At 40.1% G+C, this 15,000-nt stretch overlaps 1 protein-coding gene and 1 long non-coding RNA gene across 3 annotated transcripts in view; both read right to left on the reverse strand.

Annotated features, from left to right (window-relative positions):
- The window catches only part of LOC123517683 (synaptotagmin-15-like), a 169,214-nt gene extending 160,049 nt beyond the window's left edge, over positions 1–9,165 (reverse strand). For both annotated transcript variants that reach the window (XM_045278020.1, XM_045278019.1), the window contains exons 1-2: positions 8,225–9,165; positions 6,704–6,736 (exon numbers count right to left, since the gene is read on the reverse strand). In XM_045278020.1, coding sequence (XP_045133955.1) covers positions 6,704–6,736; positions 8,225–8,316 — 125 coding nt within the window. In that variant the 5' untranslated portion in view covers positions 8,317–9,165. The remainder of the gene's footprint in view (positions 1–6,703; positions 6,737–8,224) is intronic.
- A 1,008-nt stretch (positions 9,166–10,173) lies between these two features.
- LOC123517597 overlaps positions 10,174–15,000 on the reverse strand; it is a 7,968-nt gene continuing 3,141 nt past the window's right edge. Inside the window, exon 2 of the long non-coding RNA XR_006678508.1 lies at positions 10,174–10,773. This is a non-coding gene — a long non-coding RNA (uncharacterized LOC123517597). The remainder of the gene's footprint in view (positions 10,774–15,000) is intronic.

Consider the following 15,000-nt stretch of genomic DNA (forward strand, 5'->3'; position numbering starts at 1 on the left):
CATCTTCAGGTTAAAACTAATCATGGCTTTTCAATATGGCTTCTATTCCTTCCTTCAAATACTATTACGTTTCCTTGTAAGTAGCCAAGCGTTTCCCGAATTCCTGACGAGACAACACGAGTTTTTTGGGCGGTAGTTTTCGTTGTTGTTTTTTTTTCTTCTTTCTACATGCTGTTCCCTCTGCCCCTTCCTTCCTTCATCATCTCAAGCCCACAAAGGTGTCTAAGTACGGGTGCTCGATCCCTTACCTTCCTTTTGACGAGCAGAGCAGTATTGTGACTGGTGGAAAAAATATATCTACTGGAGAAGTCCTCTCTTTCACGGACGGAGAAGGTGCGTGTGGCGACGAGATGAAGAGAGGATGGAGGCTGAAGGTCAAGGGGCGAAGTGAGCTAATGGTAATGGAGGAGGTGTGCAGGGTGAAGAGGAGAGTGAAATAGGTGATGTGTGCACGCATAGAAAACTGCTTATTGGAAACGTGGCAGACTGGGATGGATTGGTGCACGAGGGGGAAAAAAAATAGAGAAGGAAAGAGAGAGACAGAAAAAAGATATATACCAAGAAAAAATCTCCCTCTTCTTCAGGTGTAAAGACTGGCGAAAGTTTAAGGACAAGGAGAAGCATTATAGTACCTCACTCTAACAATTAGTGTGATCTTACTGCAGTGACTTCAAACAAATTCATCTTTAGAATAGAGCAATGGCGGGGACTCTCTCTGGCGACAGTGCTGAGAGACAGAGAACCACTGCGCTTTGGATCACGACCCTTACGCATCCCGACCATAAAACCAATCAGGTCGCTGGTACAAAACGAGTCGACATCCCAGAAAGGTGATCACATTTTGAGGCTTCCGTGAAAAAAAAAAATAAGTCGATTCATCTCACCTAGTGTAACCTTTCAAAGCTGGCAGGGTCACGGGGAAGAGAGGGGGGAGAGGGAGGATTGTGGGAAGGGGTGAGGCGGCAGAGTTACGGCCTGGATACAGAGGGCTGGCTTGTGGCAGGGCTGAGGCCAGTAAAGGTGATGTGGCCACGCGGGAACGAAGCGCTTTTGGGGCTCACCTGCGGCCTGTCAGCTGTTTTCAGGCACTCGTTAGTCCCAGCTTGGCTAATGTTAGGGATGAAAACTCACTCTCACTCTCACACTCTCTCTCACACTCACACACACACACACACACACACACACACACACACACACACACACACACACACACACACACACACACACATTTATGGTCTCCCACTCTGCATCAAACACCTTTCCTTTCCCCGCCACGCTCCTCGCCTCGCCATCAACACCTGCCCACACCTGTTGTCCACCACCCGTGTCCAGATGAGTGGTTTCTCTCGACGAATGTGAGACAATAACATTCAATGATTAATACCACCATTCGCTCGAAGGTCGCGTCCCTCCCTTCCCTTCCCTTCCCTTCCCTTCCCTTCCTTATACCTTTCTCTCATCTCCCTCTCCATTTCTCGGTTCCCAATTACAGCTCAGAATCACGTCTATTGTTCAGGGCCTATTCCTCTGCCATATTCACTAGTCATGTACTGTTCAAAATAGTGAATGTTACTCCCTCTCTTCGGCTAAACTTAAAACTTTAGTAGCCGTGCTTAAAAAAAATGTTGTTTTCGACATTCCTTAACTGAAAGACATAAGTACTCAACATTAGAACAAACTTGAGAAAACAGTGAAATTCAGTATAAGCAACTTTTTTTCTCCCCGGGCTAAACCAGAATCAAATTTATTATAATGCAGGTTTTCTCAGGGTACGGGTCCTGCTTGCCTTGCCTTGCCATTGCCTTACCTTGCCTTGCCATTTCAATCTGGTTGCGGGCGGAGATTGAGTGACGAGGGTGACGACAAAGATGAGGCGACTTGTGTGGATGATGGCGTTGGGAAAGAGGGAGGGTAGGGAGGGGTAATAAGATCGAGAGGGATGGTAACGATCAAAGCGCGACGGCAACGACAATTTAGTCTAGAAAGAGGAAGAGGAGGAAGAGGAGGAGGAGGAGGAGGAGGAGGAGGAGGAGGAGGAGGAGGAGGAGGATGACCATAATAACAACAACATCACTTCCAATGTCATTTTTGTTGTCATTTTCCTTAAGAAGAAGAAGAAGACGACGAAGAAGAAGTGGAAGAGGAAAAGGAGAAAGAGTAGTTCAATGTAAAGAGGAGGAAGAGAAAGAAAAAGAAGAGAAGGAGGAGGAGGAGGAGGAGGAGGAGGAGGAGGAGGAGAAGGTAAGGATCAGTTCTCAGGCCAGACCGCCATCTCAGGGCTTCTTCCATTCCTACTTGGGACATAGAGAGCTCAGGAGGCGATGCTATTGACGGAGGAAAGAAAAGTAATTGAAGGGAGGCAACGGGCGCTCCGCTGAGGGAAAAGCGGACATAGAGGCAGCTTGAAAGAACATTATCAGGCAGCGGTTATCAGGGGAGGATAAAGTGAAGGGAGCTCGAGTAGGAGAATAAATAAAGACAGATAATATCGAAGTGTTGATAGATGGCGGCCCGAGATAAGATATTAGAGGTTGTAGGAAGGTTTGTTTTGAAGAATAAAGCACAGAAATATATAAAAAAAAGTAAGTGGCAGCAAGTAGGTAATGAAAGAAAAAGACGGTAAGTGGTAGTGATGTATGTAGGGATAAGAAGAGAGGTATTTAAGTGGTAGTACGTGATTTATATTGAGAAAGCGAAGGAAGTGTATGTGAAAGTAGGGAGATTTATATTGAAGAAAAAAAAAGCAGGATATATGAAAAAAAGTGAAGGAAATATATGAAAAAAAAGTTGCAAAAAAGAAGGAAGGTTTATATTGAAGAAAAAAAAAGTAAGATATAAGAAAAAAAGTGAAGGAAGTGTATACAAAAAGAAAAGTTGTAAAGAAGTAGGAAGGTTTAAATTGGAGAGAAGAAAAAGCAGGATATATGAAAAAAGAGAGTTTAAAAGCAGAACGAAGACTTGTGTTAAATAATGAAGCACAACAATAAAAAAAAAAAGAAGCTAACTGGCAGTAAACCTTTCACACTCAATCCTTCTCTTTAATCTGATCGAAAATATAAAAATAGATACGTTAAGTTAGCAAGCGATTGAGAAGGTTTACATTGAAGAGAAAAAGCATGATATATATATATATATATATATATATATATAAAAAAAAGGAAGTTTAAAAGCAAAACGAAGACTTGTGTTGAGGAATGAAACACGCAAATAAAATAAAAATAAAAAGATAAGTGGCAGTAAACTTTTCACATTTAGTCTTTCTCTTTAAACCCGATAAAAAAAAAGTAGTACGTGAAGTCACCAAGCGATTGAGACACACGAAAAAAAAAAAAAATAGAAAACGAATGATGAAATTGGAACACTCCTTTACATAATGCAGCATAATGAGTAGCATAATGAGCAGGTAAACTTAATCATACTCCTCCTTTTTTTTCCCAGTTAGACAGAATAATGAGGGTGACTATGATCATTAATCTTGCGTTACAGAGTGGCATGACATGATACCAAAGAGGCGGCACTGAGAGAAATAATAATGAGAACGAACTCAATTTCTCCTCTCGTGTTTCAATTAGAATGAGAACACAGCCATTCCTCTCGTGGTTCAGGAAGAGCGAAGTGAACAAAACAAAACAAAACAAAACAAAACAAGATAGAAAAACAGGAAAAGGAAAAAGATAATGTGAAGATAATGACTCCAGTTTTTCGGAAGCGAGATGAAACAAAATAAAATAGAAAAAAAAAGGAAAAAGGAAAAAGATAATGTAAAAATAATGACTCAAGTTTTTTTTTCGGGAGCGAGATGAAAATAAAAACAAAAATAGAAAAAAAAGGAAAAGAAAAAAAAGGTAATGTAAAGATAGTGAGGAAAAGCGAAATGAAAAATGAAAACAAAATAAGAAAAAAGAAAAGGAAAAGATAATGTAAAGAGAATGACTCGCTTTTTTTTCAGGAAGAGCGAAGTGAAAAACAAAACAAAACAGAAAAAAGATGAAAAGAAAAAAAATAATGTGAAGATAATGAATCGACTTTTTGGGGAGCGAGATGAAAAAAAAAAAAAAAACTTACACACAAACAAAGATAATTAATTACCTTTTCATTTTAGGAAGAGTGAGATGAATCAGCAAAACACAAATAAGGAAAGCTGTAAAGGAGTAAAGCAATCAATGATGGAAGCGTTTAAGGGAGAGTGACGTGACTTAGCAACGGAACAAAGATACTTAAGAAGACTGGAATGAAAATAGACAAATGGATAAAGATAAAAAAGAAAGAAAGATAAAAAAAAAATTGAAATACCAAACGAAAGAAGAAGACTGGAATGAAAATAGATAGATAAATGGTAAAAAATGAAAAAAAAGAAAAAAAAATGAAAAGATAGAAAAATTAATGGCAAGAGTCTTCACTATTCTAAACCCCACATAAGTTTCTGTACATAATCACTAAATAGTAAGCAGAATAAATGTGAAAGCGTGTCCTGGTACTGAAGGGGTTAATGAGCCACGAGGACATTAACAAAGCAGAGAGGCGCCTGCATCTCACCGGTCCTCTTGTGTTTCAGTTATACCCCGTAATGAGGCTGAAATCAATCACTACCCTCGCATGGCACACACACAGCATCACGTGACACGAGGAGAGAGAGAGAGAGAGAGAGAGAGAGAGAGAGAGAGAGAGAGAGAGAGAGAGAGAGAAGCAGAAAGACAAACACACACACACACACACACACACACACACACACACACACACACACACACACACACACACACACACACAAACACACAGACACACAGACAAACACAAGTAGAAATATAGGAACGCAGATAGGCAGACAGACAGATAGACAGATACACTAAGAAAAATGCAGAAAAAACAAATAGATAGATAGATACATACAAGTTAACCCCTTCAGTACCATGACGCGTTTCCATATTCATTCTGGTAACTATTTGGTGTGTGATGCAGCTTCAGAAACTTATGTGGGGATTAAGATAGTTAAGACTCTGGCCATTAACCTTTTGACTTCCATAGACCCTTCCTAATGCAAACATTCGTCTAATCACAGCCAAAAATCATGGTAAAAATGCGTCTCAGTGTTAAAGGAGTTAATAGAGAAACAGATATTGCAAAACCAGGAGGAAAAGTGTCAAAAAAAGGAGGAATGTGAGTCAAAAGGAGGAAAAACGAGAAAATAGGATAAAGAGGAAAATGATGAAGAAGAACGAAAATGAGGAAAAAAAGAGGAAAAAGAGGAAGAACAGAGGAAAATAAGGAAAACTGAGAAAAAAAAGAGGAAAGGGAGGGAGACAGACAGACAAAAAGACAAAGATAGACAGACAGACAGACAGACAGACAGAGAAGATGAAACACTCAAAGATAAACAAAAAGACAAAGACAGACAGATAGACAGATAGACAGACAGACAGACAGACAGACAGACAGACAGACAGACAGACAGACAGACAGACAGATAGACAGACAGATAAACAGACAGAGACGATGAAACACTCAGACAGGCAGACAAACAGACAGACAGACAGACATATAATAAGATGAAAACACTCCAAAACACATAAAAAACATCAACAGTCACTATAAATCCCATAATGGACGAAAAAAAAAAACTCTTAAAAACATTCAAGCATCGAGACACACATTGGAAAACACTCCACTTGTAAATACTTGTGAAAATAAAACACAAATAATAAGACTAAAAAAAAAAAAAAAACACAGCAAAAATTATATCAAAGAAAATGCTGCAATAGACGAGTGCATAAAATCTAATCCTCTTATATTTCAATCGAGAGAATAATGACTGCACTTAATGGGTTCCTCTTACGCTCCTCAATATCTGGTTACCTTTTTAAGACAACCTGACTTCCTTTTGTACCCGCCAGAGAGAGAGAGAGAGAGAGAGAGAGAGAGAGAGAGAGAGAGAAATTCAGACCACTTCTCTAGGTTGTCGTGATAATGTAAACACAAGACCTTCTCCTTCGATCAATACTAGGAATCCTTCAACCTTATCCCCCCTCTCTCTCTCTCTCTCTCTCTCTCTCTCTCTCTCTCTCTCTCAGACCGACCCGGCCCGACCCGACCGTCTCCTCCTCCTTAGAAACTAAATTACCAAACTGATGAGAAGATGGACTGTTGAATCTCTCTCTCTCTCTCTCTCTCTCTCTCTCTCTCTCTCTCTCTCTCTCTCTCTCTCTGGTGCCTTTCTCTTTTTATAAACACCAGGATTTTTCAGTAATTCAATACAGTCTGCCGGAAGTTAGACTGAAGAAACGGAGAAAGAAGATGAAATGTTATTGTGTTCAAGTGAAAAGATTTGAACACTCGAGAAAAAGTTGCTGGTTTTTTTTTCACTACCACCACTATTACCACTTTTCCTGCTTTTCCTCCTCCTCCTCCTCCTCCTCCTCCTCCTCTTCATTCTCCTTCTCCTTCTTCTCCTCCTCCTCCTCCTGCTCCTCCTCCCTCTCCTCTCCTTCTTCTTCTCCTTCTTCTCCTTCTCCTCAGTACTCTTTCTTCCTCTCCCTCTCCTCTTCTTCCTCCTCCTCCTCCTCCTCCTCCTCCTCCTCCTCCTCCTCCTCCTCCTCCTCCTCCTCCTCCTCCTCCTCCTCCCACTACCACTACCATTACTACCACTACTACTACTACTACCACCACTACTACAACTACTGACAAGAACATTAACTCGTGGGGTACTCACCGCTGCGGAAGAACCAGTCTGTCTTGGTAACTCCTGCAATGTAAAGGGGTAGATCACGCGGTTGATTAAGTAAAGTCTTAACACAACACTACTTCAATGACTCACAAATAATTCACTTTCACTTAGCATTAGATAAGAGAGGGAGACAAGAAGTGAGTGAGAGAGAGAGAGACAGAGAGAAAGAAAGAGAGAGAGAGAGAGTGTATGTTATCCCTCACTGTACTCCTTCGAAAAACTAATAGTCAAAATGTCTTCCATCTAGCTCATATTTTCTTAGTTTACAATACCTTAGAGTCCTTTAACCAGTAACTCTTCATTCACTTTTCTATCTACACTAAAAAAAAAAAAAAATGTCTATAGTCCACTTTTAACTATCCCTCTTATTTAGTACGTGACAGATTCTATTCTCATTCTTATTATTATTATTATTATTATCAATGTCGTATTGTTTTCCTTTGTCGACTTATCTAAGGCTTTTGTATGCCTGAACATGTCTCACAATTCCCTCCCTTCAGAATACGTAAAGCATAAATAGCGCTGTCTTTTTAATATGTCTTTCTTAGCTCACTCAAACTTCCTTCCTATACACCCACGAGGTCAATAATCCAGAACACACCTCGCCTCTACATCTATTTCATATCGGTCTTCAACAACAAAAAAGAAAAGAATGTAAGTGTAAATGATAATATTTCTGTTATCATTGTCTATTAAAATCATACCTGAAGTCTTTATGTTATGTCTCTACAACAATTTCTTAATAAATAGCTCATTTCAACACTGCATTTCATTCCCTTTAAACATTTTATTTCCTGCTTTTCTACCTAACATATTCCTTCATTTCTAACGCAGATCTCTTTTTCATCCCTTCCTTCAAGTTTTCATCTCTCTACCCAACAATTCTTTATACATAGTGCAAATTAACCTTACATCCATCCCTCTTACTTATCTTCCTATCCTTATCTCCCTGTTCTCACCTCAATCCAACAATTTTCTAATCCACAGTACACATTAACCTTACATCCATCCCTCTTACCTATCTTCCTATCCTTATCTCCCTGCTCCCACCTCCACCTAACATTTTTTTTAATCCAAACACCTCAACTTAGCATCCTTTTGTCACTCTAATCCTCCTTTTGTCACTCTAATCCTTCCCGTCTGCTCTCACATGTCACTCTTAACCCCTTCAGTACTGGGACGCATTTTAATGTTGAGTTTTCGATATGATTAGACGATTTCTATTGACATTAGCAAGGGTCTATGGAGGTCAGAAGATTAATGGCCTCTGTCTTCACTATTCTAATCCCCATATGAGTTTCTGAAGCTGTATGAAGACACCAAATAGTAAGCAGAAGGAATATGGAAACACGTCATGGTACTGAAGGGCTTGACTCTGCCTATCCGTTATCAACCACATCTCATACCACAAACTATGCATCTCATGTCTTCACCTCTCATCCCGTCCCTTCCTCCCTGTTCCCGCCTGTCTTCCTGTCTTTCTTGGCTAATGATCTTTATACTCACCCTAGTGGCAGAATAAGGCGGTTCTGAAAAGTCTTGGAAAAGCCCTCTGAAGGTTCGCCATTAGGGGACAGCTGCCGTTGAACCTTCGACATGGTGTTGGCTGGTTGGTTGGCTGGCTGGCTGGCTGGTTGGTTGGTTGGTTGGTTGGTTAATTGGTTGGTTCGTGTTCTCTCTCTCTCTCTCTCTCTCTCTCTCTCTCTCTCTCTCTCTCTCTCTCTTTCTCTGGCACGGTCTTTCCACCTCTTTATGTCAGCAATCCACTCAAAGGTCTTCCTCTCCGTTCATCCGAGTGTCCTCCGTTCTAACATTATTTTCACTTTCTCGCTCTTGTGTGTGTGTGTGTGTGTGTGTGTGTGTGTGTGTGTGTGTGTGTGTGTGTGTGTGTGTGTGTGTGTGTGTGTGTGTGTGTGTGTGTGTGTGTGTGTGTTCGCTTCACTTATTTTGGTTCCTTTTATTTTCTCTCTTTTCGCTTTTTTCTTCGATAATTTGTTGTTGTTTTCAGTTTACGGTATTTTCGTCATTTTCTGTTGTGTCTTTTGAAGTAAATGTCTTTTTTTTTGTTTGTCTGTCGAGTGTTCTTCTTAATCACGTCCTTTTTTTTTCTTTCCTTCTCTTTCTTTCTCTTTTCTTTCCTTCTCTGTCTTTCCTTCTTTTTTTTTCTTTCCTTCTCTTTTTTTTTTTTTTGTCTGTCGAGTGTCCTCCTTAATCACGTTTTTTTTTTTCCTCTCTTTTTTGTTTTCGCCGAGATAAAACCCAAGTTCTCTTTTTGTTTACTTTTATCTTTCCTTCACTACTTCAGCCAATATCCATTAAAGAGTTTGAGTTTCTTCATCCAACTCTCTCTCTTAAAACTCTTAAAAGAAATTGCTCAATTATTGTTTATTCTTTCTTTCTCCCTCTCTCTCTCTCTCTCTCTCTCTCTCTCTCTCTCTCTCTCTCTCTCTCTCACCACTTAGTTATTCTCATTTTTCACTTGTAACTTGATTGTCTTTCTGTTTGTTTTCTTTATTCTTTCCTTACATATATTTCCTTCACTTCACCTCTTTATCTGTTCTCTTCTTCTCTTTCCTGTTTCTATATTTTCAGTTTTTCTTTTTTTCTTTCCTTTTCACCTTCTCTAAATTGTCAGAGTTCTTTTTTTTTCTATTTTTCTATTCACTTTCTTTCTTTTATTTCCTTCCGCCTGTCTTTCTTTTCTATTTTCTATTCTTCTTCACCTCTTTCCTCATTCACTCTCTCTCAACCGTCTGTCTTTTCTATTCTTCTCTTTCCCTCTTTCCTTTCTCACTTCCTCTGATGTGTTTAATTGTTCTAATATTCTCCCCTTCCCTTCTTCACTTCCTTTTACGAGTACCTATCTACCCTTTTTATTTTCTCTTCTTTCACCTCTTTCCGTTTTTCCTTCCCTTCGTCTGATTTCTCTTATTTCCTCTTCTCTTTCTTCACCTTTTTCTTCTCGTTCACTTCCTCAATAATGAATATTTTGGTTACTCTCTCGGTGTCTCCCTCATCTGATTCGTCTTCAAGAGAACTGATCAAGGAGGGAAGGAAGAGACGAGAGAGCGCTTTGACTCCAGGCACCGTGAGGCTTCCTTCTCTTCCTTCTCTTAGGTACAATACTTTTTTCAGGAGTGTATGAATGTCTCTCTCTTTGTCCGGATCTCTATCTCTTCAGGTGTTGCAGGAAATACGTGTTTTGACTTCCTCCTCCTTTTGTCTCCCTTCCTGGTCTTGAGTTGACTGTGTGTGTGTGTGTGTGTGTGTGTGTGTGTGTGTGTGTGTGTGTGTGTGTGTGTGTGTGTGTGTGTGTGTGTGTGTGTGTGTGTGTGTGTGTGTGTGTGTGTGTAGTTGTTGTTTACATGTGGTTTTCTTTGTTTCTTGTTTTTTACTGTTTGTTCCTGTATTTTATGTTTTTCACTTTTTTTTTCTTGTTTTATCTTTTTTTTCCCTCTTTCTGTCTTTTCCTTTATTTTTTCATCACGTCGTTTTCTTTTTTTTTCTTATTTTCTGGTCTGACCCGATGGACTATTTTTCTCTACTTCAACTCTTTTTTTTTCAAGATTTTCCCGTACTGATTAAATTTCAGCCCCGAATTCCACACACGCGTCTAAATTTAGCACGTACACGAACAAATCTTTATTTTCTTGTCACTTATTCATTTCAGAACGAACGTCGACCTTGCTGTATTTTTTTCCCTTTATGTAAATATAAAACTAAAATATTTCACGATCAAATTCTCTTTTTCTTTTCTAATATATCAGCTCTTTTGTCAGCGCGGGAGAGGGAGAGAGAGGGAAAAGATGAAAGATCCTTAATTCTTCTCTTCTATCTTTCTCTCCTATTACTCGGTTGAAGGGAATATCCTGCTTCTGAAGGAGACATGAACACCACGGCGCCTTCTCTTAACCTCAATGGACAAAGGAGGTCGCACTGAGATGGTACGGCACTCAGCTTCTGTCTGTGTGAGGGTATGAGTGTCTTTCTCTTTCTCTCTTTCTCTGTATCTCTTCTGTCCTTCAATCTATTCGCCTTCTTCCTCTTCCTCACACCTGTAATAGATAGACGAGTGTAATGATGATGATATTGATGATGATGATGATAAGAAAAAGAAATCAACAACATTTAATTCCACATACGAGGCGAGGACTCTTGGAACGCACAGCTTAAAATCCCCATTAATAGGCCATGTATAATCATAATCACATACTCTATTAACTTCATAATTTCCTTCATTTCTTCCTCATCCTTGAAGCCGGATCACTGAAATCCCATCTTATAGTTATGTCCATTCCTCCTCCTCTTCTTCATCTTCTTTTAATTATCACTATTCTTTATCCTTCTTCTTGTGTATCACCTCCCCATCCTTCTTAACCTCTTCTCCTTCTCCTCCTAAAACTATCCATGTATATTTTATCCTAGTTGTTTTCATTAGCCTCTACCTTTTTTCTGTTCTTGTCTTGCCTTCCACCGTGACTGATTACTATAGCTATATTCCACACGCCTCTTCCTTCCTGCTCTCTCTCTCTACTAGTGTTCTTTACCATCTCTCATCTGCATCCCACAATTTCCTTTCATCCACTCCTGTTGCCAAAGTCTCTTCTCTTTAGCTCAACTTCGTTTTTCTCAGCTCTGTCAAGGGATGGATTAATTGGGTATTACGATGTTATTTTTGTCCTCATTAATGGTGGAGCTTGTTTTTTCCTTTTCTAAGCTATTATTACAATGATGAAAACAGGGATTGAGAACACAAATGCTTCGGTTTCCTCTGGTTTATCAGGGATGTGACCCAGGATTCTCTGTTAGGTTATGTTAGGCTTCGATAGGTTTAGGTTAAGTTAAGTTAGGTAAGGTTGGGATTGTGTTAGGTTAGATTTCTTGGCTGCGTCGGTGCATGCTATCGAAACACGTTGGGTTTGGCATCCGTGAACTGCTACCTTGAGTGCACGGCTTTATCTTCTGACCGTAGCCAGTGTAGGAAAGGCACCCACTCGGCGTCACGGTTCACAAATGCCAAAACATAACATAAATTACACTAAAGCTTGCTGAAACCTGTCGAGATCAGACACTCAAACGTTTAATAAGCAAGGGTTCCTTATGAATGAGCCACGCGTCTTCCAGTGGACACACGAGAAGACATTGCAACACCTGAGGACTGATAACGCACTAAAACCTGATAAGAATTGTCGAAATAACACACCGAAACATTTAAGCAGGCAAGTCTATGCAGGAGCCACGCGTCTCTTGGTAAACAGACAAGCCACTATATATATGTAGAAGGGTCACGATGGAAGTTAGCACACCACACTTTGATGGCAGTAAAAACGTGCAGTTCTTAGAAAAAAAATATGTAGCAGTATGCAATAGAAATAGATCACAGTGAGAAATACTAAATCATTCTCCGCTTTGATGGGATAAACAGAGCACAAGTATTAATTATCCCGTGGCGTTACTTTTAATCCAGAGCCAATGAAAGACAGAGACAACTTGTAATAACACATTACTATTATCACACCACCACCACCACGAGCACCGGCACCAATACCATTTCACATCACAACAAAGATCTCCACCGTAACCTTCTCCACTTACCTTTATTAGCAGTCTGTCTGTCTCCATTTGCCTCTCCCAACACCACCTAACGCGTATCTCCTCTGGAAACACCTAGGCTTGGAGAAACGCTATGCCCTCTCACCATGACTGTTTCCAAGGGTACCAGAGATGATTTTCCATTATCTCAATAGTGCTTTTTACTGTTAATGCTGTAGAAATCTTGCTAATCTGTCACTAGCACCATAGAAACACTCTTGAAACCTGTCACTTGAGTCTTGGATATAGTGGTCCTTACTAGCAAAACCAGAGTCATAGATAATTTATTTACCTGCCTCAGATCACCGCTTGAATCACAACACGCCAAAAATATCTATGTAGCGTAAATAAATGCGTCTTCGTAAAACAGACAGGTATGAACCAAATAAATCTAAATCGTGTCTAGGATGATTATGTAATGTAAATATGAAGTAAATAAATGAATAAATAAAGCACCTTGAAAACAGAATATAAAGACAAGTATGAATAAAGTAAAATAAAAAATAAAAAGTAACTAGTGGGGCAGAGGCAAAGGTGTTGGTGAAGAGAGATAAAAAGAGAAAACCTTCATTTAAAAAGACAGGAAAACTTAGCAAACTTCAGTCATTTTGCTGGAACGAATGGGCGAGGGAAAAAGAGGAGAAAGACAAGAAGAAAGGTAGGGAAGAATGAAAAGCGACTGGGAGAGGGAGAGAAGGAAGGAAGAAAGACAAAAATACGTAAAAGTGACGGCGAGAAAATGAATGAACGAGGAAGATGAGGGGCAGAAGAGACAGTGGGGCGGAGTGGCCATCACGGAGCCACTAAGGAAATTGAGGCAGGGTTTCCGGTGATTGGGGGGAGTGGCGGTGGGCGAATGTTGACCGTCACCTGAGGCAACACCAGCAGGGGAGGACAGGACGAGGACGGCGGAGAAAATGAAGACGGCCCCAAAAAACAGCATGAATGAAAGAAAGATGGATGAAAAGAACCAGAATAGACAGAGCATCGGGAGGAAAAGTGGAAGTGATAAAAATAGTGGGAAGATAAAAAAAAAAAAAAGATGGAAGAAAGAATTAGGCAATAAAGATGATAGGAAATGACGTGGATGAGAAAGACACGGGATGAATGGAAGGAAATACAGAGCAAGGGTAAGAAAACAACGACAAAAGCGACATGTGATGAAAAAGAAGGAACACATGAAAGAAAATGGAGAAAGTTAAGGAGAAGCAAGTGGAAATACAACTCGGAAAAAAAAAGCAAAAGGATGAAATGGATAGGAAATATGAACAGGACACGGAACAAGCTGATGACCAAAAAAAAAAAAAAAAAAAAATAGGATGGAGGGAAAAAAAGAAAAGAAAGAAAAGGCAGAAAAGAAAATGAAAGAGAAAATAGTGCAATAGTCATAAAAAAAAGAAACGGGGACAAAATCACAACAAAAAGAAAATCAAGAATGAAAAAAATGAATAGAACTCGGAATAAAAACTGATACAAAAGATAGAACAGAGGAAAAAAAAGAGAAGAAATAAAAAGCAAAAAAAGAAAATGAAAGACAAAATAGTGAAATAGTCATAAAAAAAGAAACGTGAACAAAATCACGACAAAAAAAAATCAAGAGGGAAGAGAAAGAGGGAGAGGGAAGGAAGAGGAAATCAGGAGCTATAAAAAAGAGAAAAGTGAGATGAGAGGAACACTGACATCGTAAAAAAAAATATATTGTAGAGTTGCAAGAGGGAGAGGAGAGAGCAAGACGAGTGAAGGCGAGGCGGAGGAGATGGATAGATAGAAGAGGGAGAGGGCGGTAAGAGGAGCGGAAAGATGGCAGGAAGCACAGGAGAAGGTGCAAGAGGTTGTCTGCAGGTTATATGCTCTCCTTTACGAGGTGCTTGGTGCCAGAATAGCGTGGCATTGCTGGTCAGTCAGGCATTTAGACAGACAGACGATTAGGCAGTCAGTCATGCAGTCACCATTCACTCACTCACATCTCATCAATTCTACATTCACACTGACCATTATTTTTTTTCAATTTCAGCAATTATATTCACGTCGCGCGTAATCCACCTACATCAAGCGGGGAATACATGAACGCTGAGCAAAAACAAGTTAGACTGCACCTGATAACGTCCACACCGTAATTACACTTCAATCCCTCGTGCTAGTGAAGGGACAGAGGGACAGGTACCGGACACAGCTGACAATGCAAGTAATTAAGTGCCCACAGTGTTATTTTTACAGCAGAAATACAGATGTGGGGCTAAACGTCACTGAATAGAAAGCCTCCAGATAGCAGGAAGTGTTGCAAGCAGTGAGCATTGAACGCAGGCTTATTGTTGCAGCAGCGAAATGGTTTCCTCTTCAGCTGTTCACGGAAATCTTGCTTCTCGTCCCTTCTGCACTTACAAACGAACACAGTGAAGGCTTTCCCACACTCACAGCTTTCGACGCCAGTAAACACCTGGCCCCTATTCAAAACAACATCGCCTTACCGTGTGTGTTTGTGTGTGTCTGGTATCAATACAGCCCTTACAATATCAGTCCCATTCAGTGTTGCTAAGACTCACATTCTCACCATGCTTCGTGTTTTGCTCTCCTCCAGATCCTTGTCCACATGTCCTCTAACTATATATCTTCCATCCTCCCTTCTAGTCTTGGTCCTCCTTCACTCCCAATATCGTCTATACAGCCAAGCCCTCTCTCCCTTTCTCCCT

The sequence above is a fragment of the Portunus trituberculatus genome, chromosome 42, assembly GCF_017591435.1.
Source record: "Portunus trituberculatus isolate SZX2019 chromosome 42, ASM1759143v1, whole genome shotgun sequence".
NCBI classification, from domain to species: Eukaryota; Metazoa; Arthropoda; class Malacostraca; order Decapoda; family Portunidae; genus Portunus; species Portunus trituberculatus.